At 37.3% G+C, this 25,119-nt stretch overlaps 3 protein-coding genes across 4 annotated transcripts in view; 2 read left to right on the top strand and 1 right to left on the bottom strand.

Moving 5' to 3' along the window:
* Positions 1-25,119, bottom strand: part of LOC133522492 (uncharacterized) — a 440,383-nt gene that overhangs the window by 339,063 nt on the left and 76,201 nt on the right. For both annotated transcript variants that reach the window (XR_009800064.1, XM_061857844.1), the window contains exon 2: positions 24,215-24,247. The gene's annotated coding sequence lies outside the window, so the exon portion shown is untranslated. The remainder of the gene's footprint in view (positions 1-24,214; positions 24,248-25,119) is intronic.
* Positions 7,087-13,582, top strand: LOC133523062 (juvenile hormone esterase-like). Its single transcript, XM_061858570.1, has 4 exons — positions 7,087-7,219; positions 8,709-8,841; positions 9,077-10,386; positions 11,949-13,582. Exons 2-4 carry the CDS (start codon positions 8,710-8,712, stop codon positions 12,109-12,111), a joined length of 1,605 nt encoding a protein of 534 aa, XP_061714554.1. The 5' UTR covers positions 7,087-7,219; position 8,709; the 3' UTR covers positions 12,112-13,582.
* LOC133523061 (juvenile hormone esterase-like) lies at positions 14,804-20,751 on the top strand. Its single transcript, XM_061858569.1, has 3 exons — positions 14,804-15,948; positions 16,907-18,234; positions 19,345-20,751. The coding sequence occupies exons 1-3, from the start codon at positions 15,820-15,822 to the stop codon at positions 19,517-19,519; spliced, it is 1,632 nt and encodes a 543-aa protein (XP_061714553.1). The 5' UTR covers positions 14,804-15,819; the 3' UTR covers positions 19,520-20,751.

Genomic DNA, 25,119 nt, shown 5'->3' with positions numbered 1-25,119 from the left:
TTGCTTCTTTTTGATATTTAACAAATTGAACACATATCAGTGAAAGAATAAAAATCAACGCCAAACGGCGTTCTTAAAGTTTTAATCATTTGTTGAAAGATTGCAGTAAACTGTCGCTACAAAGTTCTTTGACAATCCACCTCTATTTCAAATTATCTTTGATAGTATTGACAGGTCTTAAACATTTTGTAAAACGAACACAGAACAATTAAACTAAGAGCCAGGAAAGCCGTTCGATTCATTTGTTAAGAGTGTTAAGACTATTTTATTAGGGTAGCTCCGAAAGGATCCAATGTCGTAGTCATTTGTTACACCTAATGTTTTATGTAGGGACGAATAGTTTGTAATTTAGATACGACCTGGGAACTGATAAGGAGAATCCACAACAGTGTGTAACATTAGGTAACTTACCTACCTACATAGTTGATTATTGTTGCTCCACCTACAGGAGCGCTGGTCGCCTAGCGGGAGCGCTGGTGGCCTAGTAGGAGCGCTAGGGGCCTAGTGGGAGCGCTGGTGGCCTAGTGGGAGCGCTGGTGGCCTAGTAGGAGCGCTGGTGACCTAGTAGGAGCACTGGTGGCCTAGCGGGAGCGCTGGTGGCCTAGTAGGAGCGCTGATGGCCTAGCGGTAAGAGCGTGCGACTTGCAATCAGGAGGTCACGAGTTCAAACCCCGGCTTGTACCAATGAGTTTTTCGGAACTTATGTACGAAATATCATTTAATATTTACCAGTCGCTTTTCGGTGAAAGAAAACATCGTGAGGAAACCGGACTAATCCCAATAAGGCCAAGTTAACTGTGGGTTGGAAGGTCAGATGGCAGTCGCTTTCATAAAAACTACGCCAATTCTCGGGATTAGTTGCCAAGCGGACCCCGGGCTCCCATAAGCCGTGGCAAAATGCCGGGACAACGCGAGGAAGAAGAGTGTTGCTCCACCCACAGTTGCTCCACAAAAGTTAACTGCGGTGTAGATGCACCTTTATCTACATACACCAGTTTGACCGGTGCAAGTTGGTTTGATGTTTGATGGGTGTATTACCATTCATTAGATACCCATACACTTGCTTCATATTTTTCAGTGACTTCTATTATTATACTAATAAAATAAGGGTGACAGCTGGTAACCACAGTTACCAAAAGCAAGTGAGTGGATATGGGTAAATACCCGTATTGGGTATGGGTATATACCCGATATTTACCTACCCGTGGGTAAATCCGTTTTTCTTTTAAATTTGATGTGTTAAAAGGTGTGTGAGTTTAAGTAAGATTAATTTAAGCAATTTTTTTGTAATGTTACATATAATGTATATTCAAATTAATAACGAAAAGGTTGCTATGGGGTGAAATTCGATTTTAACATATCAGTCCAATTGTGAAAATCGTGTAAAATATTCCCTGACCTCCGGAAATGTTTTAAAACGCTTTTCATATACATTAGAAAATTTAAAATAAATGGTACTTGGTGAATAGAAATAAAAAAGCGGCCAAGTGCGAGTCGGACTCGCCCATGAAGGGTTCCGTTCCATTTATGACGTATTAAAAAAAAACTACTTACCAGATCTCGTTCAAACCAATTTTCAGTGGAAGTTTGCATGGTAATGTACATCATATAGTTTTTTTTTAGTTTTAATATTCTCTTATTTTAGAAGTTACAGGGGGGGACACATTTTACCATTTTGGAAGTGTCTCTCGCGCAAACTATTCAGTTAGAAAAAAAATGATATTAGAAACCTCAATATCCACACGTATGGGTATGATGAAAAAAAAATGTGAGTTTCAGTTCTAAGTATGGGGCACCCCCAAAAAAATTTTTTTTTCTATTTTTGTATGAAAATCTTAATGCGGTTCACAGAATACATCTACTTACCAAGTTTCAACAGTACAGTTTTTACAGTTTCGGAAAAAAGTGGCTGTGACATACGGACGGACAGACAGACGGACAGACATTACGAATCTAGAAGAGTTCCGTTTTTTGCCATTTGGCTACGGAACCCTTAAAATTGTGTAGTAGCACAACTTGGGAAGCACATAAGTCAAAAATAGTTTTATTACAAAAATGTATATAACCTTTCTTGTAGAACATTTTATCTACTTTAGTTTGTAGGTACACGCAAATTTTTCGATATTAATGACAGATTTCTAGAAATATGATAAAGTTACCTTTTAGGCAATTTAATGCGGCATTCTTGACGTCCCTGATATGAATCTTCCTCTTCCAAAAATGTACATTATTCATGTTTTTACTTTATTCTGACAAAATTTGTACTGTAACATATCATAACAAACCCGCATTCACTCAATTTATATCCTCGCATATTTGTAAGTAACATTGAAAGCAAATAACGATCACATGTATTTACTCCGTATCAGAAACTGTATACAACCTAAGCCTTATCCTTCACCAACTTACAACTAAACCGTCGTAAGAGACAAGCTTTTAAAAAGCAAGAATGATACCTAAACTCATGTTTATTAGACTGAATATTCTATAAAGAAATTTTCAGGAAGATATCGAAATGTTAATGGCAAAAATGATTCAAATACCAGCGTACAAAGCGTAACCGTTGGGTGGAATTTATGAAATATCTCCGAGAAATATATACCGATGAGTCGGGTGAAAACAGCATTTGTTACTGAAGACGTGAATCGCGTGTATATCCCAAATATTGTACCCTATTTCACGAGACCTAAAATACAAGAATAAAACTAAATTACACATTTTACTTGTATATAAGGTGCTAACGAATTAATTACCAGTAATTTTACAGCTGATAGTTTCCTGTAGTATATGTATTTAAGTAGGTATGAAACATTATAGGTTTTATGATGTTTGGAGAAACCAAATTTGCTACGTAAACACACCCTGTTAATGAGATAATTAAATGAGACATCATTGACCAGATTCTAGAACCTCTCTCACCTAAGTCTTAACTTATGGAAGGATAAGGCAAGGAACAGAATCTCCTTAGGCAGAACTGTTGCAAAAGTGTCCAGCTGTCAGCTATAAATATTAGTTCGAAAATTTGCGGCATAAACGGCTCTAAGGGCCAGTAGACCTGAGTATTTGGTATAAATTCCAGCTTGATACCTCCACGTGTTCCTGAGAAAAAGGGTTAGACAGACAGACGGACGGACACACGGACAACAAAGTGATCCTATAAGGGTTCCGTTTTTTCCTTTCGAGTTACGGAACCCTAAAAATACGTGTCTGTTATTTTAGACTACTTATAACATATATAAATATAAATCAAATCGGAACCGGACAGTTGGGTACCATGTAAGCATTTGTAAAAAAAATTAAAAGCTTAATTAGTTCGGGAATAAATTAATTAATAAAAAAAGTAAATTATATATCAAATTAATTTTTTTAATAACTAATATTTAATTTTGTATTTGTGTTTTCTGATTCCATTATTTTTACATTTGTATATATTATTATTCTTTATCTAGTTTTGTGTTTGTTATTAAAATTACTGTTAGCTCTGTATTTTATTTGTATTGTAATTTTTAATATGTATTAAATTGACATTAAAGACATTGAAACTTCATGTCACTATAAATGGAGTGTAGACGCCAACTTGCAGAATACATTTGTGAAGTTTGAATTTTAATTAAATATCTTTGAATTTAACGACTGTCTATCGTTTCATAATTAATTTAACAGTCTTCTATGTAATGTTGACTATGTCACCTGATTCCTGATCAACTTTCATAACCCCTAACGTACCGAGCACTTTGAAAATTAGAACGCGGATGTCTAATCGGGCAATCTAGTAATACGAAGTCGTTATCTAAAAACCATAGAAATAGGATAGTATAGAACGACTGTCAAACTTGGAAAGTGTGACCAAAAATGAAATGCAAGTGTGTGCGTAAATTGTCTATGTGCGAACAAAAATAGTGATGTCATGTTACAACATATTAATAATCTATCGATGTTTAACTGCTTTATCGACTATTTTTTCAAATGTGTTTGAAAAAGTTGAAAATGATAAAGTTGAAGTTGTTTGAAAATGTGTTCGCAAAGAGTTGACTTACCAAAGAAAATTTGAATTTCGCGCCTTTTGGCTTGGATGTGTATACGCTGTGTACAAGTATACGCTGTCTTGTGTTCCCTTGTGTTGGCGGCAAAGCCGTGGAAAAGTGGTTAAAATGTAAGTACTGTGTTGGAAAGTGAAGTTTAAATTTATCGCTAAACATGTACACGTTCAAAAAAGGTATTATAACAATCGTTATTATTTTAAGTCGGTTATAAAGGTAATATCTTAATGATGTCTTGTGAACAACTAATTCCATACCTACTAATATACCGACAAGTTATCGATACAGTCATATGAACATATTGTCAAGCCCTAGCGTAAAGTAACAGTTTAGGTTTTTACACGAAATATTCTAAATTATTGACTAATATGATGAAATATTAACACACAATTGAAGAAAAACTTATAATGAACTGTTATAATTGGTTTTTTAAACTTTTTATGCTGTTAATTTGATAAAATATAGTTACGAAAATTTCGCTAGGAATATCATAATTACCTGTGAAATGAGTATTTTCCTGGGTTTTTTGGCCCTGAAATACTACAACCCGGCACACAACATGACACCATCGTCACTGAATTACTTAATGTATAATTTTCTTTTTGATTCGCTTATATTTTTCACGTTAAAAAATACGGCAATACGATTTTGGCCGCCTCGGCCGCCTTCGAACTCAAAATTGGTTACGTTTTCTCATATGTAGTCTGCCTCTTTTGCACTTATGGCTTGTTCATATACGTCATGGCTTCCCTTTCGCACAATTCATCTGTCTGTCAAGCGAAGCGACTGACATGTCTCTGCTAAAAACACAACTGAGTCCTACATTTTGAGTATAAAATAAACCGAAATATATGGTTATTTCGATTTTTTGCAAAAAACCGGTTCCGATCCCTGCTTATCCGTGTATACTGTATAGTTGACGAATATAATTGCACCGATTGTCATAAAACATTATCTTTACGAATACTAAAGGACAAAAAAACTGCTTAAGCATGTCCCATTCCCAAACTTATTTGGATTACTTTTCTCCTAGCTTTCCTTTAGATACCTAAGGTATATATGCAAAATATCAGTGGCCGATTTGATTACGGGATCCATGCAAAATATCCTACTATTTTCCTTGTTTCAGCTTTGTCGGATTCCCAGGGAAATTGGATTCACGGGAATTGGGTTTTCATTTGCCACACTATGAAACTTGGATATCTTTGCGTTTCCTATTGTGTACCTATGACAAATCCACATGCATGAAATGCCTGTGGCATGAATACAGTAAAATAGCTCAACAATGCCTGGTAAAAAAACCGTGATATTGTATATCAAACATGATATAGTGTAACGGCCTGATTCGAAGAATGAGATACGATAACGATAAGTTCTGGTTTAGATAAGTTCTCATTTAGATATCATTTGTATGTCGTATAATTGACAGAATCAACTCGATTCGGGCAACCAGTGTCACTTTGACGTTGGAAATATCGTAGATAGATCTTATTGGGATTGCAGCGGAATCGAAATAAACGTCAATTTTGACATGTCGTTTGGTTATCGATCTTTTAAAGATCTTTCCAAGATCTTAAACGTGTCTTACACTTACACGTGTCAAACCGCTGGTATTCCATACGGCTTTTTGGTCGCAGATTTCAGAATCTAACATGGTGGAGATGGCAGGCAGACACACTGTTCACACCCTTGCTGACTTATTTATTATCACATACGACTTATATATTATAAACATGTAACACACACATACCCTCATTTTATACATCTGCTCTGACCTGGGTTCCGGCAGAAAACCAGTGCTTTACTCGAAAGAGTGAAGAGTATCACTGAGCCGTGACCCTTTTGTCCTGCTGCAACGCACACAGTATGTAGGTAGGTACTTTTATTTTATTTTATTGTTTATTAATTATGCCTATTTTGTTGTCTCAATTTTCTTTTGTGCTATTTTTATTTTGTTCCTGTAATAATTTGTGTTCTTTATGATGATTTAAACTTTATATTGTGTGTTTTTGCACCTGCCAAATAAATGATTTATCTATCTATCTATCTATCTATCTTAATCATTCTTCGAATCTGGCTGTAATTTTGTGTTCGACGGACGTAAAATCCATGATGAAGCGTGGTTTGAGACACTTGCAAGTAAGCGAGCCAAGCGTCATCAGCGCGACTTCTCTACGGACACACTACACCTGCCTGGCTTGTGGTCGTGTTTGCAGGTCCCGTATTGGCTTACCATGTAATAGACTCAAAGACCATTGATGATGACTTACAAGGAAGGGTACCCAACTGTCCGACTCCGATTTGATTCATTTTGATATATGTTATAGAGTAGTCTAAAATAACGGACACGTATTTTTTTTTAGCTGCCCAAACTCAACCTATTAGGAGAAATTGTCCTCCAAAGTACTACTTAAAAAGTTACTAAATCTTCTAATTCCTATAGAAAGTGATGCTCAAGCAACTTGCTAGTTAATGGCTTGTTTGAGTATATGTTTGAGAGCAGGAAAAAATAATGTACACGTGTTTTGTTATATCTGCTTAAACTCAAGTTTTCCTAATAAAACACCCGTCTTTATGTGTAACTATAGTGATAAGATATTATAAAACTTCGAATGTCGATTTTTTTAGGAAAAAATGAGTTTTAGCCGATATAACAAAACACGTGCTCATTATTTTTTGCTGCTTTCAAACATATACTCAAACCAGCCATTAACTAGCAAGTTGCTTGAGCATCACTTTCTATAGGAGTTAGAAGATTTAGTAACTTTTTAGTAATTTGGAGGACAATAATTGTCCTCCAAAGTACTAAAAAGTTACTAAATCTTATTTTAACCTATTGGGAGAAATTATTTCTCCCAATAGGTTTTGAGTTAGGGCAGCTAAAAAAAAATACGCGTCCGTTATTTTAGACTACTCTATAACATATATCAAAATGAATCAAATCGGAGTCGGACAGTTGGGTAACCTTCCTTGTTAGACTATATAAAGGTGTTTTATACCGTAGTTAGTATAAACAAATAGCCTCATCACATCTGTAACTTTTACAAGTCGAATAGACCCTATAATGTTTGTCTTATCAATATACACTAAGTGGCAGTTATCATCAAAGACATTTATCTCTAACTGGCCACTATGTTGTACGAGTAGAGACCAGTCGCCGCGTCGAGGCCGTCGAGGAGGTACGTTTGTTTGTTTTTATCTTTATGTATCTTCTATAAATATCTTGGTGTACAAAATTAAGTTTCATTGTTATCAGAATTGGATGGAGTAAACTGATGTTTGTTGAATATTTTTATGAATTAAAGTTAAGTGTTAAGTAAACGTCATAATTTCATTTAATAGAAGTTTGACGTTCAAAATAACACTTGCACTATCCGGGCTGTCAAAATTGCTGCCAACTTATCTTGGTCTGACTCTATTACTATTTTAATTTGGTTAATTATTACGTGCTGTTTACGGAATAATAACTGGACCGCATTTTTATTAACCATGCAGTTTAACTAGTGAAGTAAGTGAACAACTGTCCATTTTTTAATTATTTTTTTTATATATATTTTCTATTCAACAAAATGTGAAACAATATATTATACATAAGCTTAAAAATAATAATACAAACTATAAATAAACTCAAGATAAAGGTCCTATAAATAAAACACGTCCTTCAAGTCACTGCTGATGGGCAGTGTGCCCAGAAGGCTGGCCGCATTGCCACGTTGAATGGCAATGCTAATGCGTTGAGAAAAATACTGGCCAGCCTTCTATAATGGGTTATCTATAATGGGTTATCGGTGATCATGTGAGGGTTCCTCTACACGATGGCCCGGCCTGGGCCAGTCTAAGGGACGCAGCTATGCGGTGGAATGAGATAGCAATATTACTTGCTCCCTCTAACGCATAAATGCGTCCCTTGGACTGGCCTACGCTGGGCCATCGTGTAGAGGGGCCATAAGGCGCGCCGCTAAGTTTTTGCACGGGGCGCGCTTGGCCCCCGCGGCCATTTTGAAATTAATATTTTGATCAATTAGGTACATATAATTATAAAAGATGAAATATCGGACACTAATTTTATAATAACCTCATTTCATTGTCACCTATCACTTATTATTTATTATCAGTGCTAAATTGTGATATCGGTCGTAAAAAGTTGTTATGATCTGAATGTGCTGTGGCTGTAAATACGTTACCTACTATCATAATGTGAGTGAGCGAGAGCAAAGTTATTTTACATCTGGCGTTTTTGAGTCCCTCGCTACGCTCAAGATTCTAACTTAGAATCTTTCGCTTACTCAGGGCTCAAAATCAACACTCACAAGAAAAACCAACTTTCCTCTCTTGTTGCACAAATAACTATTTGACATGCAGTATAATTTCTAGTCACTGGTGAGCGGTGGCCAGCTTGATGTTATGACCATGAAACTATTACTAGCCATCGTCATTATTATTGCTCAATCATTTACATTAATAAGACGGCATTCATCCACACGACAACGAGATGATGACAGTGTGTCTGTCTGTTTCAATTGCGTGGTATTAAATGCTAGCTTTATCACACCGATAACTCGTCATACAACACCTACTGAGCAAAGGTCTTCACGTCCGGTCGTGCCTTGACTTTACCCAACGGAATTGTAAAGAAAACTTCTTTGAAATATTAGGTATTATTTTCAGAATGGTGAAAGTGCAAGTAAAGCAGGGCTGGCTGGAAGGTGACAGGCGCGAGGTGGTGACCAAAGATGGTTACTACTACAGCTTTAAAGGAGTGCCCTACGCCGCGCCGCCCGTAGGCAAGTTGAGATTCAAGGTAAAGAATTATTATCATATCAGTCAGCCTACATTACTATCATTCAATGGTCGGCGCCTGCTCCGAACAGTAATTGAGACACAATCTAGAGATATTAGTAAGCATTATGTTGTAATGTTTTGTGGCGAATAATTTCCCCATGTTTGTTTCTTCGTATTTTCGTAACACTCTTGATTATATTTTGCAACTCTAATCTAATATAAAAGATTTTTCATTGCTCTTAATTTTACTTCAGGCGCCTCAACCTCCGCTATCTTGGGATGGAGTCCGAAGCGCAACAGAGCACGGCCCAATGTGCCCTCAACAAGACATTTTCACCCAAGAGTTCATACCAGGCAGCGAGGACTGCCTGTACCTCAACGTGTACTCCCCAGACCTTACGCCCGACAAACCTCTCCCTGTCATGGTCTTCATCCATGGAGGTGGCTACAGAAGCGGCTCTGGTAACGACTCCCACTACGGACCTGACTTTTTAGTCAAACATAGTGTAGTCCTGGTTACTATCAACTACAGATTAGAAGCCTTCGGATTCCTATGCCTTGACACAAAAGATGTCCCTGGCAATGCGGGTATGAAGGACCAAGTAGCAGCCTTAAAATGGGTCAAAGAAAACATTGCTAAGTTTGGTGGTGATGCTTCTAATGTGACTGTTTTTGGTGAAAGTGCTGGCGGAGCGTCTACTTTGCTGCATGTTTTATCACCAATGTCAAAAAGATTATTCAATAGAGCTATTCCAATGAGTGGCGTACCAATTTGTGACTGGTCTGTCGCGTTTGAACCAGCTAGGCGAGCCTTCACACTCGGAAAAATTCTCGGACTTGAAACTGAAGACCCGGAAAAGCTTCTCGAGTTCTTGCAAAGTGTTCCTGCTGAGAAATTAGTGCTGACCAACCCCTGCGTTGTGAGTTTGGAAGAAAAAGCGAACAACCTTTTAAAAATGTATCACTTCACACCCGTTGTCGAAAAGAATCTTGGTCAAGAGTATTTCATGATCGAAGAACCGTTAGAAATTTTGAAGAAAGGAACCGGCAATGAAGTAGACGTATTTATTGGACATACTAGTGAAGAATGTCTCATTGGAATAGAATCTTTTGAAAAATTCTTATTGAACGATTACAACAGATATCCAGAAATATTGGTACCAAGAGAACTTCTTTACAAATGCAGTCCGAAGACTGTTTTGGAACTGTCTGATAAAATACATAAGCACTACTTTGGAAAGACGCCGATTAACAATGATATAATGAAGGAGTTTGTGAAATATGTCAATGATGCATGTTTTGTTTATAACATACACAGGACTCTTGATCATTTACCCAAAATTAACAACAGCAAGACATACTTCTACAGATTCTCTTGTGTTTCTGAAAGGAACATTTTCGGTGCTGCGGGTACTAAGTACGGAATCTCCGGGGCCAGTCATCTGGACGACTTGATGTACCTGTTTCAGGCCAACTTTGCGAACGTGCCAATTGACAAGAATGGTAAAGGATATCAGATGATCCAGTTGGCGTGCAAGGTTTTCACCAATTTTGCCAAATATGGGTATGTATCTACTTATGAAGATAATGCTTATTTACTTTGCGTAGGTATAGTTAGCATCAAAAGTAACGGATAAGATTATACGCCAAAAGTATCTACCATTCTCTAATAACTTAACAAAACGAGATATAAATTTAAAAGTGGAATAATTACTGCCTTCTGTGAGACTTGAACTCACGGCCACTGGATCGATACTCCAGCGCTCTGCTATCTGAGCCACCAAGACCTCATCCATAGGCAGAAAATTTTCCCACCATATGGGAGAATTCCAAGGCAGTAATTTTTGCACTTTTAAATTTATTCTAAGCTTAATAGCATCGTTCGCAGACGTTACTGCGTGTTAAACGAGATATGTCTCTATGTGTAGAACAATTAAACTGTAACGGATATAGATCGTGTTATTCACGACGAAGCGTGCCTTGATTCGTATTTCCATGTTATTAAAGGTTAGATTTGACAAATCTGCGCGTCATTGTGGATGTCACGAACTATGCTTTTCAACGCAAACTATAGAGATATTGGCATATTCCAGGGTGGCAGATACATTTGGCGCACTGTTTCATTCGCACTGGAACAAAGTATGGTTAAGCACACATTAAAGTGATTTTCATTAAGATTAACTGTTTTATACAATATCAACAAATGATTGAAAATCAGTAAAATACGAAACAGTTACGTTTACTGTTTGTATATTTCTAAGTATTGAAAAAACGATAAAAATAAACGAACAGTCACTGAATTTTATCTAATCAAAGCAGTAAAACTTACTGTCTTTTCGGCACAGTAAAATTTACTGTTTTGTTCGATAGGTGCTTACGGAACTGTTTAAAACATTAAACGTTAATGCCATTTCAATTGTTATACATGGTTTTTTTCTCAGTCTCTATTGATGCTGACTGTACCTACCTGGAATTAAACAATATCCTTTCCTTTCTGGTTCTACTCGTACATGGTGCATTTAATTTTTCGGTCACAAATAAAAAATAGAGTGTTGTTTCGTGCTGCTCTGAAGCGAGACACAAAGAAAACACAAGCACAATTTGTGTCTGAAAGCAAATTTTATATTATCGTTTAAAAAAGTCGTTTCTAAAGGTATAGATAGGTAATGCTTGAAATTTGAGAATTGTTTAGAGATTAATTTTACAGTAAATATGGTGCTACTATAATACAGGAAAGGTTGCGCATACGCATCTTGTTTAAGTAGTATGTTAAAAATAGTTATTTACAGTATATACGGTGCTACTTTCCTGCACTAGTGATCACTTTTCGTGCCTATGTTGAAAGTTTAAAGGGCCATATGTACACTCGTTGTTAATTTACTACTTCCCACACTTGTATCATAAATAACTATATATTACATGGCGTGGAAAGTTTACAATATTTACATTACGACATATGATGCTCGTTCCCGCACTAATTCCCCATTAGTATTCCACAATAAAAGTCATAATTTTCATATGAATTTTACGTTTACAGCACTTCCCCATTCTGTTACTACATAATTTTATGTGAAGATTCAGCTTGGTCTTACTAATTACCCTTGCTCAATTTGTTTTTATTTCCAGGACCCCCACTCCTGACGGTTCACTAGGCGCTGTGGTTCCCAGCTACAGCAACTCCGAGAGCTACGTCGACATCTCCGATTTCATTCGAGTAGGACAATCACTGGACGCCGACGCAGTGGCCTTCTGGAAGGACGTGTTCGATTCAGCTGGCGTCGAGTTTTGAGATTCTATATCCCGTTCCTGGCCAAACTAAGTTTGCAAATTAACAGTGATAATGCATTAATATTCCGTGGGTTTTATGATAATATAGAAGGCAAACGAGCAGACATTTTTTTTATACTACGTCGGTGGCGAACAGGCATACGGCCCGCCTGATTGTAATCAGTTTCTGTAGCATATGTACGCCTGCAACTCCAGAGGAGTTACATGCGCGTTTCCGACCCTAACAACCCTCCCTCCCCTCGTTGAGCTCTGGCACCGTTACTCAACGGCAGGAACACAACACTATGAGTAGGGTCTAGTGTTATTTGGCTGCGGTTTTCTGTAAGGTGGAGGTACTTCCCCAGTTGAGCTCTGCTCTGATCTTGAATGACATCCGCTGTGCTGTGCCCTACCACACAAAGCGAGATGACATTCACTATCTCCCTAATCCACCTCTCTTGTGGGCGTGTTAGTGAATGGTGCAAGTGGCCCTTTATCACTAACCTGGTTACCAATACAATGTGACACTAAGTTAACGGTTTAACCGGTTAACCTCGAGTTAGTGGGATGGTGCAAGTGGCACTAAGAAGTATGTAATGATAAGCTCTCTGGATTGGTTCTTCGTTTATTTTAACACTAGCTTCTACCCGCCACTTTGTCTGCGTGGAAAAATGAAAATTATGATTGAAAAAACTACCCTATTATGTCCTTTCTCGGGGCCTAAAATATCTCCACACCAAATTTTGTCCATATTAGATATTTTAAAAACTCACGTATTTTTAAGTCATGTACACATGTTGCCACCGGCGGCGCCCGCGCCGAGTCATCGGGCGCGCAGGGCTGCGGGGCTGCGGCTCGCAATCTGCGCCGGTCCGCCAACGTAAGCTCCTGACGATACTACTCGGTACGCAGTGGAACATGTCGAGCGTTTTTCAGCTTAAAATACGTGAGTGACCCGTTTTTGATATATTTAATATGTTTGTGTCTCATGAAAGGTTGTTAATAAAATAATATCATGTATATAAATACATAATGTGTATTAATATAGGAAACTGCGAATACTGCTTACCATCAGGCGGGCCGTATGCTTAATTGCCACCGACGTAGTATAAAAAAAAACTGTAGCTATTATATTTAGATATTGAAATAAACGTAAACAAACAATTTGTACATTTTCAGGTAGTTATAACATTTATTAGTTAACCAACCAAATAAAAAACCGCCTGTACCTGTGACTAAACTAAACAACCTAACTTTAACCTAGATTATTTATTTTGATCATGTAATGTTTTCATCTACCCTCAAATGGCTTAAGGAGCCATTTTAGGGTAGATTTTGTTTACTTTTATTTAAATACCTAAAGATACATAATGTATAACCAAATGACATTATTTTCAAAGAAGAAGAAAAAGAGAAAGCAATAAGCAATATAAAATTTGTATTTATTTAATCTCTACCAAATGTAGGCATTATAACTCTCAAGATCACTCGTATCTTTAGTTTGATTTCAATACCAAAATTTCTAACACATCAGCTATATCAAACCCAAATATTCATCTAATAACTTCTATTTCATTTGCTAGCAAAGCATGATATAAGCAATTTAATGTAGACGGGGTAAAACAAATATTTGGAACTAATCTGTACCGACTCGAAATGAGTCGCGGATTAGTGAAGCGAGACATTTGTGGAATGTTGATGAATGTTTATTTCAAACCAAATGTTTACTTAAACACGAATATCATTACTAAAGTTTATGTAAGCATATAAATTATACTAGCGGCCCGATTCGAACAATGAGATACGATAACGATAAGTTCTCATTTAGATACCCGTTTGTATGTCGTATACGTATAATTGACAGAAGCAGCTCGATTCGGGCAACCAATGTCTTTTGACGTTAGAAAATATATCTAATAGATTTTATTGGGATCACAGCAGAGTCGTAATAATCGCCAATTTTGAAATGTCGTTTAGTTATCGATCTTTTAAAGATTTTTCTAATATCTTAAATGTGTCTTCGAATTGGACCGATTGGCAGGCATTGTGCTATGTGAGGAAGCCGCCAGCTCGTCGGTCAACTGTTGCGTCAACCAGACGCTTCGCGATCTCTGCAAAAATCTTGTCTGCACTGGGACCCCATGGACCTAGAGTATATTTTTGACATTCCGAAACACGACAATCCATCAAATTCTTCTTATCTTAATAGTGAATGTAATTTTATTATAATTTTAATACATATTCTGCATTATTGTTGCGGCGTCGTTGTTACCGCTGTATCTGTCAATTTCCTTGATATAATGAGCCACTTGTAGCCAGCTAACTAGAGCGGTAACTGAAAACTAGGTTCTGAAGGTAAAAACAAAGTAATAATAAAAATATATACAATAAATAAAAATAATGCGCTGGTGGCCGTGCGGTAAGAGCGTGCGAATTGCAATCCGAAGGTCGCGTTCATACCCCGGCTCGTACCAATGAGTTTTTCGGAACTTATGTACGAAATATCATTTGATATTTACCAGTCGCTTTACGGTGAAGGAAAACATCGTGAGGAAACAGGACTAATCCCAATAAGGTCTAGTTTACCCCCTTTAAGGTTGGTTGGAAGGTCAGATAGGTCGCTTTCGTAAAAACCTACCTACGCCAATTCTTGGGATTAGTTGCCAAGCGGACCCCAGGATCCCATGGACCGTGGCAAAAATGCCGGGACAACGTGAAGACAATAAATAAAACTAAGATCTGTCAGTAAGTGAGGAGTACGTAAGTGAAAAATAGTCACTGCCTTAACGTCCGTAGATCTTGAGGTAACTCTGAACCGAACCAATGTGACTTGGGATGTTGTATGTCTCACCAAGGCACCTACAGAGAAAAAACTTCAGCAGCAATAAAATCAGGTAAATAAGCAGCGGCGTGTCCATATTAGGATACCCTCCTCCATTTGAGGGGGGGATTTAAATTTTCTCGGGTCAGAGGTGTAGGGTTAGAGCCGGTGTAGCTTTATTTGACGTTTATAAGCGCATTGTAATATGCCTACATGAATAATAAACTATCTTTATCTAATCCTACATGTGATGCTGCTACAGTTTCAATCCAAATAAAACCATGAGTCTTTTTTTTTGTATAAATAATTTCCTTGAATAAATAATTCTTTACATTGTCAAGTTAACGCCCGTTCGTCCAAAGTCCTGCCTCTTTATTACCTATACGAATAATCATTAAATGTCGATATACTTGATGATATATGTAAATGTAATCAGGACGAACGTATTGAATGCAAATATTAACGTTTAATTATGAATATATTACTACTTTCCGTAGATGTATCACTTCAACTTCGACCGTTGCTGGTTCAACCGCGTTTTAAGAAATTATTTCGATATTTAAAACAAGAAGCATAATTTTAAAATGTGTTTATATTGGTTCTAACGCGAATCTCGTTACCTTTATTTTCATAGACTTTTCGTCGTTTTACACAAATCTTGGTTTTGACAATTTGCTGAGTAATCAGCGACATCTGTTATTCGCTACCATCAGTGTAACCTGCGTCGAAGAGTCGAAAATAAAGTTAGCAAAATAAATTCGCGATGGACCTAGACCCTATATAAATATGTTATAATATGTGTTCAAAGCGCGAAAATTTCAAAAAATATTCTACCTAATAATCGATTCTAAGTTATATTTAAATTTTGAAATCAACATAACCAATACAAATTGAGGTTTCGAATAAAAAATGGTTAAAGTGAGTGTAAGTGAAGGCGTGTTAGAAGGTAGCCATGAGAAAAACGAATATGGCGGCAGTTTTTATAGTTTCAAGGGAATTCCGTATGCTGAGCCACCACTAGGAGACTTGAGATTTAAGGTAAGGGTCATCATCATCATGGTGGCCTTTTGGTGATCCAATCTTGGATGTAGGTCTCTTCCCTCTTCTTCCACTCCTGTCGATATGTCCCGACCTACTCAGTGCTCATCCAGTTCCGATTCAGTCCCGACCTTCGTGTCGTTAGATGTCGTCTACCCAGCGCTGCGGTGGTCTACCGCCACGGTTGTCCGCTCTGGGCCTCCATAAGGTTACGCAAAGTTTACTTATTCCTAATATTATAAGTACAGCGCCTCAGATCATTCTTTAAGTAAATAGATACTCGTACACCCAGCTTGCATAGATGCATGGTCACTTCATTAATAAATTCTATTCACTATGTGTCCATGCTATTAAGCAAGTCACGGCGTATTTAGGCTATATTTAGGCATAATTAGGGCTTAATAAAGATATGTTGAGAATTATACGAGTATATGTATCTAGAACAGGGAGGGTGTACATGCATCGTGTTAAAAAAATATGTTTAAGTCTGTTACCGGTAATCGACAAAATTGTTCATAACCTATATTTAAATAGTTTAGAATTTTACCGACTTATTTGTTTGGCCCTATGTTTGACTGATAGAGAATACGATTTAGCATCAAGTTTGACATTGTTGTATTTTTGATAAATTAAATGAAAATTAACAATAATTCAGTAAAAATTGCTTTAATTTTAATTAAATCATCATCATCAAGCGGTTAACATCAACGAAATGGATGGTTTAAACAGCGTCCATAACATTGCGGCACTTTTTTTAAATACACTTGTAAAAATTGTTGTCATGGGTCATGGAGTACAATAATACAAGTAAAAGTGACATAAACGTAAAAGCCGTCAAGTGTCAAACTGTTTCAAATAAGGCGCGATATTCTAAATTAAAAATAAACATTGAACAATTTTGAAAAAAAGAGTTGAAACAAATAACTGTTTTTTTTTTTTAATTATCTTATTCTTGCAGGCGCCACAACCGCCAAAAACATGGACAGGCGTTCGAAGCGCAAAAGACTTTGGACCAATCTGCTACCAAATGAATCCTATAACAAAAACCCCCTGGGGAAGTGAGGACTGTCTCTATCTCAACATTTACACGCCTAATCTTAAGCCAGAAAAGCCTCTGCCAGTCATGTTTTACATCCATGGAGGTAGTTTTGCCATAGGAGGCAGTAACGATGACATGTATGGACCAGAATTCCTCATCAGACATGATGTTATCTTAGTCACAATAAACTACAGACTTGAAGTCTTAGGTTTCCTTGGCCTTGATTCCGAAGACGCGCCTGGAAACGCTGGAATGAAAGACCAAGTACAAGCCATGAAATGGGTTAAGAAAAACATTAGCTCTTTTGGAGGAGATGCTGAAAATATCACAATTTTTGGAAACAGCGCTGGTGGCGTTTGCGTGTCGTTTCATTTGATGTCACCAATGACTAAAGGTCTATTCCGCAGAGCGATCATGCAAAGCGGAACATGCACTTGCTTTTGGTCGATGCCATTCGAACCTCGGGAAGTGGTTTTAGCTTTAGCGAAACAGTTAGGTTGCCATTCGTCTGACAACAAAGTATTATATGAATTTTTCAAAGCCCAACCAGTTGATTCCCTGATTAATCTACAAATACCAACAACAATGGCGATCAAAGCTAAGAATTCTTCTGAAATCTATTTTGCAGTCGTAAGCGAGAAGAGTTTTGACAATATCGAAAGGTATTGGAGTGGGAATTCATATGATGGTGTCCGAAGCGGGATACATGAGGGAGTCGAAGTAATGAATGGCTATGTGGAGGACGAAGGCATAATGACTGCTATAATGACATGTAGAAATGACTTTACCGTATTAATGCCAAGATTTAACCAATTTCTAGAAGAATACGTCCCTCGACCAATAACCTGGCACTGTACGTTAGTAGACCAATTTGAGGTTGGACGGAGAATTAAACAGTTTTATTTCCAGGACAAGAAAATGACTTTTGACGTTATAAATGAACTGGTCAAAATGTTTTCCATGGCAGCGATGGTTTACGACATTATTCAATGGCAGAAAGTCTGCGCTAGATTCAGTTCGAACAAGTTATACTTTTACCGATTTACTTGCAAGTCGGAACGGAACATAATGGCGAACATGTTTGGATATTGGAAGGTAGTCGGGGACAAGAAGACGACGTGTCATGTTGACGAGCTGGCCTACCTGTTCCCGTGCAAAGGCCGGATAAAGAGGACGGAGCCGGGCACGAAGACGTTCCAAATGATTGACAACGTAACTAAATTGTGGACTAACTTTGCTAAATTTGGGTAAGGTTTACGGCAGAGCAACTTTACCTAGTACTTACCTAACTGGTTATATATTTGATTGCAAAAAGTTTCCTTTGAAATAAATATGTGGTTGCTTCTTTATTTATTTTTCGAAAAACCATCAAATTTTGGGTTATGTCTATTCAGAACCACGAAGACTACACTTCTATCTGACAACCCCTCCCCCCCCCCCGCCCCCCATTAAGAAACTCTGACAGTCTTAAATTTTTTTTGTTGTGCAATACATACATCTGAATATTATGAATTCCTATTCCAGGTAAATTGATAAAAATTTGAAGTGCGCAAGAGTTGGCAATATGTGTCTCGCGTGTATAAAATACTAGCTTCTGTCCGCGACATGATGATTTTTGTAATTAAAACTATCCTATGTCCTTTCCCGGGACTCAAACTATCTCCATGCCTTTCATCTAAATCGCTCACTGCTGAGCATAGGCCTCTCTTCGTGTACGCGACTTATCCCGGTCCTGGGCTAGTCGCATCCAGAAGTGTCCCGAGATTTTTCAAATGTCATCCACCCAACAACGGACGGACGCCAACGGACGTCAGGCGCTTCTTTCATCCGAAAGCGGCCACCAATCTGTCCATGTTATACTTGTCCATTTGCATTTATACTATTAGTACCTGGGCGACCGAGCTTAGCTCGGTTATAACTATTTATTTTAATATGGTGGTGTATAGGTGACAATCTTAACTACATTTTTTACTAAATTAAACTTGTCTAAAACAATAAAAATAAAATATATAAACTTGAACATATAAAAAAAAACAAAAGTTAGTCACCGGGCGAGATTCGAACCCGTAACAATCGTTTAGCAGTCCGCGTCTTAACCCGCTGGACCAGACGGACAGTAGCCGGCAACACGAAATTTGCGACCATATTCTGCGTCGAAAGAAAAACGCATGAAAACTCGAAAACACGCGTTTTCCCAAACATAAGACTAATCTATATCGATTGTTTACCCCCAAAAACCCCCATATACCAAATTTCAGCAAAATCGTTAGAGCCGTTTCCGAGATACCGGAAATATATATACAAGAATTGCTCGTTTAAAGGTATAAGATATAAGGTAAGGATGTTTTTTTTTTCAGTAACCCAACCCCGGATGACAGCCTAGGAGTGCAGTGGTCACCATTTACTTTAGAAGAGCAAAACTACTTGGACATTGGCGAAGATCTGAAGCTCTGCGCCAATCCTGAAGATGACCAGCTGCCATTTTGGGAGGATATTTACAGGCGCTATTTGCCCCAACGATCGCATATATAAATTATCTAGAAAAAATGTTGTGTGTTATGTACCTAGATAATTAATGATTCCTCTCAAGTCCTTCTTTCAAATTATGTTTCAAAGTCTTTTAAAGAGGATTGTTTCAGTTTAGTTTGCGTCATTTAGTGTTATCAACATACCCCGGTTTAACAAATGTAACTTACTTGTCGATGTCGATAAAATTATGACGTAAGACCACCATTACGTACGTTTTAAATATTGTTATTGTTTTTTACAATAAAATGAAGTGTATTTTATTATTTGATGCCCCACAAATCCCTATTTTAAAATACCTATATTTCAGAGTCTTTTAATGGTGGAATCACATATATCAGCATCGAGCCGCATTTTATATATGAGAAGTCGCTCGTTAGTATGAAGATATTGAAGATGCGTACGCATCGGAAAGCTGAAAGCATGCGTACCCATCTTCATACTAACAAGCGATTTCATTTAAAATGCGTCTCTATGCTGATAGATGTTATTCCACACTACATAGGATATTTGTTTACATGTAGTTGATCAGTGTTTAAGTGTGAGAGTAGAAGTTATTTGTTACAATTTTTTTACTCTGCGAGCAGATCAAAAGTTCAATTTTATCGATTTGAAAAAACAATAAGAGCATTGCAAAATTTGAAATACGGAACGACCAATTAGCAGAGGCCTCTGCAAGTCTGCAAGCCGGGGACCAGCGGTAATCCAAACTGGCGCATCATTAGGAAATTTACCGATACGACCTTCAAACCTTCAAGAAAAGAGCGTACTCCCATCTTAAAGGCCGGCAACGCACTTACAACTCTGGTGTTGCAGGAGTCCATGGGCGGCGGTAATCGCTTACCATCAGGTGATCCGTCTGCTCGTTTGCCTCCTCTACCATAAAAAATAATAATAATTAGGATGCTGTTCAGGTTGCCGCGGTATTGTAGTATCTTCGCGATGTTTGCTGAGGCACGAACAGACTGATTTTTCGCCATCATGAGGAAGCGATGCGCGTCACTCCTCACTCGCAGCCGAAGCAGCACGAACAGCATCCTAAGTACGCTGGCGCAGCGTTAGGACTCACCTGTTGCTGTTCCGCCGCGAAACTTATAAACGTTATGTAATGTTTTGTTTTGTCCAATTCTTTATTTTGTCTTATTAATTGTAAAATAAACTCTAAATATATATTATAAGTTACTGTATTACCTAACCCTATGGACGTCAAGTTTAAAACAAAGATATTTCAATTTCAATAGCATTATTCACATTTCTAAAATTACAGTCGACTACGGCTTTACACAGCACGTATGATATTAAGAGCCCGGTAACGATTTTATAGCAAAAATTAAAAATTGATAGATTTAGTTGTTGAAATTGTACACCTTTTGTTACGTAATATCTAAATAACAAGTATTGGTTCCTATTAGCACGTTTTTTCATCTTGCCTTTTAATAATGAGGTCGCAAGCGTGCGTCCCGGTAGTATGTGACGAGAAGGGACAGTTTTTAAAAATTCAAAAAATTATGGTAGTAACTTATACAAAATGATTGAATGATAGTTGACTGGTAGAGAATGCCTTTTGGCATTAAGTTCGCCATTTGTACATTTTCCTTTATGTGTGCAATAAAGTTTAAATAAATAAAATGATGTATAAGAACAGTTTCAGCAAATGTTTGAGTATCAAATTTTTTAAGTATCAAAATTACGTTGAAATTAAGTCGATTTTCAGAGAAATTGTCACTTGCTTTGAAGTAGGTAATTTCTGTAGAAAATTGATTTCGTCTAACTTTCATTTACACTACTTCAAATTTATAATGACAAAAATGTAGTTTATTAAAGTTAAAGTACAGGATATGTTGTAATACAAAATTACTTTTAGCAGTCCAAACATTACGAAATTTACAAATAAGCTGCGCTGCTTTACGTGCGTTTAAAAAAGTCCAGAAAAAAAATCATTACTAATTAACTGAGTCTGTTTTCAAAAAAAAATATTTATTAAAATGAAAGATAACCAGACGTGCTAATAGAAACTAGTACTTGTTATTTCTAATAGTTAAAAAATCTAATACTGTACAATTTCATACGCTAAATCTATCAATTTGACATTTTTGCGACTAAAATCGATAACGGCCTCTTAATATTGGCAAAAGGCAAGTACATTTAGGTGTTGAAGTCCCTGACTTCTGAGCTTAGTCTAGGATCTTTTTACCAAAGGGATATATACTTTCATCCACACAATGAACTGTTTACTGCACTAGTGCTGAAAGCTTAATAAAGATGCTCGTAAAGCTTCAGTAATTAAATGTGCTTGCATCAGCATAAACGCGGAGTAATCCGCCGGGATCATAAACCACCTGATATTGCTCGAGGTAACACGGAGAGGAGAGATGGCAAACATTCATAATTAACATGTTCGCTGCGGGCCTTACTTGCATCGGGTGTCGGGTTGCACCCGATGCAAGTAGACTCGCAAGTTTTAGAGAAAAGGTACTTATGATATTGTAAGATAAATATAAATAAATATTTTATAAATATTTATAGGACATTATTACACAAATTGACTAAGTCCCACAGTAAGCTCAATAAGGCTTGTGTTGAGGGTACTTAGACAACGATATATATAATATATAAATATTTATAAATACTTAAATACATAGAAAACACCCATGACTCAGGAACAAATATCCATGCTCATCACACGAACAAATGCCCTTACCAGGATTTGAACCCGGGACCATCAGCTTCGTAGGCAGGGTCACTACCCACTAGGCCAAACCGGTCGTCGTACCGTAATTTTTAGGATTCCGTACCCAAAGGGTAAAACGGGACCCTATTACTAAGACTCCGCTGTCCGTCCGTCTGTCCGTCTGTCACCAGGCTGTATCTCATCAACCGTGATAGCTAGACAGTTGAAAATTTCACAGCTGATGTATTTCTGTTGAGTCCGACTCGCACTTGTCCGGTTTTTTATTTTTTATTAAAATACAGTTATGGTGGTCGAGTGGATATGACGTCTGACTTTCAATCCGGAGGTTGCGGGTTCTAATCCTGGCTCGTACCAATGAGTTTTTTGGAACTTATATACGAAATATCATTTGATATTTACCATTAGCTTTTCGGTGAAGGAAAACATCGTGAGGAAACCTGCATAAATTTGCGAAGAAATTCAAAGGTGTATACGAAGTCTCCAATCCGCATTAGGCTAGTGTGGGGACTATAGCCCAAACCCTCTCGCGCATGAGAGGAGGCCTGTGCCCAGCAGTGGGACGTGTATAGACTGAATTAGTAATACAGTATTGATAGTGAATATTTACTTTGATGAATGCATTATGAAGTGAATTTTAAATAGTTACATTCATCACCATCATCATCGCTGCCGAAAGACGTCCACTGCTGGACAAAGGCCTCCCCAAAGATCTCCACAACGACCGGTAATTTGCTGCCCTCACCCAACGGTTTCCCGCGACTTTAACCCGATCGCCGGTCCATCTACTCTGGAACCTTCTACGCTGCATCTTCCGGTACGTGGCGTGGTCGCCACTCGAGAACCTTTCTGCCCCATCGGCCATCGGTTCTGCGAGCAATTGCGAGTTACATTCTGCTTGCATATATTGTAAATAAAGCGTTGCTGGTGTATCGCCACAGACCTTGTCATTTCCTTTAATTATACGACCGGTTTGGCCTAGTGGGTAGTGACCCTGCCTACGAAGCTGATGGTCCCGGGTTCAAATCCTGGTAAGGGCATTTATTCGTGTGATGAGCATGGATATTTGTTCCTGAGTCATAAGTATTTATAAATATTTATATATTATATATATCGTTGTCTAAGTACCCTCAACACAAGCCTTATTGAGCTTACTGTGGGACTTAGTCAATTTGTGTAATAATGTCCTATAATATTTATTTTATTTTATTTATTTATTTATTTTATTTTATTTTATTTTATTTTATACTGACATTATGCTGGTGCAATGATGTCGCGATTAAAATGATCGGACACAATTAAAGCGGTCTAAAAGACAAACCACAAGTGATCCCAGCCACACCATCCAATATCACTAGTACGATTTCCTTGTACGATTCGAGTCATCCGCCATGCCAAATAAGCCAGTTTGACAGGCGCCTCAGCCGTATACACCCTAAAAGGGGGGGTGGGGTTACCCAGGTGCGCTTATAAACTTTACACGGTGTCGACGAGGAATTTCCACATTTTTGCGCTAACATTTTTTACGCTCCTCGAACGATGGAATTTTCGGCAAACTTCGATGTTGTACGTTATTATCTTCTTGTACTTTTAGGTAAGTAGTAGATAGATAGAATATTTTGTTGTACATTATACTGATAAAATGTCGATACTTCCAACGTCAGGAAGTCCTAAGAGGGCTTAGGTATATTTTAACGCAAAAAAAAAATTGTTGTACATATTTAACGTTAAAACCTGACGTACACAAATGGACATGAAGAGGTTTAATTCGTTTAAAAGTTTATTTAAAACGAGTACCTATGAAATTAAAAATAATAATATAATGTCATGAATCAAAGTAAATGTCGAAGGCCAAAATTTCATTGAACTTCGGACTCTTCGGAAAGATTCTTCGATTTCAAATGTTTTTTTTTTAAATACCTTCGTTTTCATTTCATTCATATCTAAGAGCCCGCGACTTTATGCTCGTAGGTAGTTTTTGATACATAATTTAGGAAATCTAAAGTACTTACAGGAATTCAGAAGTTCAGCATACCGTTCAAAATCTGAAAGAAAAAATATATTTAAAGGTGAATTCAAAAGTATTAACAGTAAAGTCATAAAAAAAACTGATCCACAATTATATTATGCAGTAGACAACACGGTAGTTATTCTAGACACGCGGTAGCGTGTGCAGCCAAGTTCAAATAAAAAAGAACTGGCAACGCAACCGTGTGTAATATTACACGAACCATTTCGAGTTACTTTTCAGTTAAATTACAAACGATATAAAAACCTCGCCTTCTTGCCTCAATTACCCCAGTAACATTTGTATTAGGTGCACACATACGTGTACCGAGCAGCATGTAACGATATTTTGTTTGATTCTAGTTCGCATATACTATTATCTTATACCATTAAACGAGCAATTCTTGTATATAATATATATTTCTGTGATCTCGGAAACGGCTCTAACGATTTCGCTGAAATTTGGTATATAGGGGTTTTTGGGGGTATACAATCGATCTAGATTAGTCTTATGTTTGGGAAAACGCGTGTTTTCGAGTTTTCATGCGTTTTTCTTTCGACGCAGAATATGGTCGCTAATTTCGTGTTGCCGGCCACTTTCCGTCTGGTCCAGCAGGGTAAGACGCGGACGGCTAGAAACGAGTGTTACGGGTTCGAATCTCGCCCGGTGATTAACTTTTGTTTTTTTTTTTTATATGTTCAAGTTTATATTTTTTTTTATTGTTTTAGACAAGTTAAATTTAGTAAAAAAATGTAGTTAAGATTATCACCTATATACCACCATATTACAATAAATAGTTATAACCGAGCAAGGCTCGGTCGCCCAGGTACTATTATAATAGAATAGAATCATGATAATTATATGATAATTATATATATCAACATCAGCCATTATATTTGGTCCCAATTC

This window comes from Cydia pomonella, chromosome 11, assembly GCF_033807575.1.
Source record: "Cydia pomonella isolate Wapato2018A chromosome 11, ilCydPomo1, whole genome shotgun sequence".
Lineage (NCBI taxonomy): Eukaryota > Metazoa > Arthropoda > Insecta > Lepidoptera > Tortricidae > Cydia > Cydia pomonella.
The sequence above is the reverse complement of the archived record's forward strand: the minus strand, read 5'-3'. Positions and strand labels throughout refer to the sequence as shown.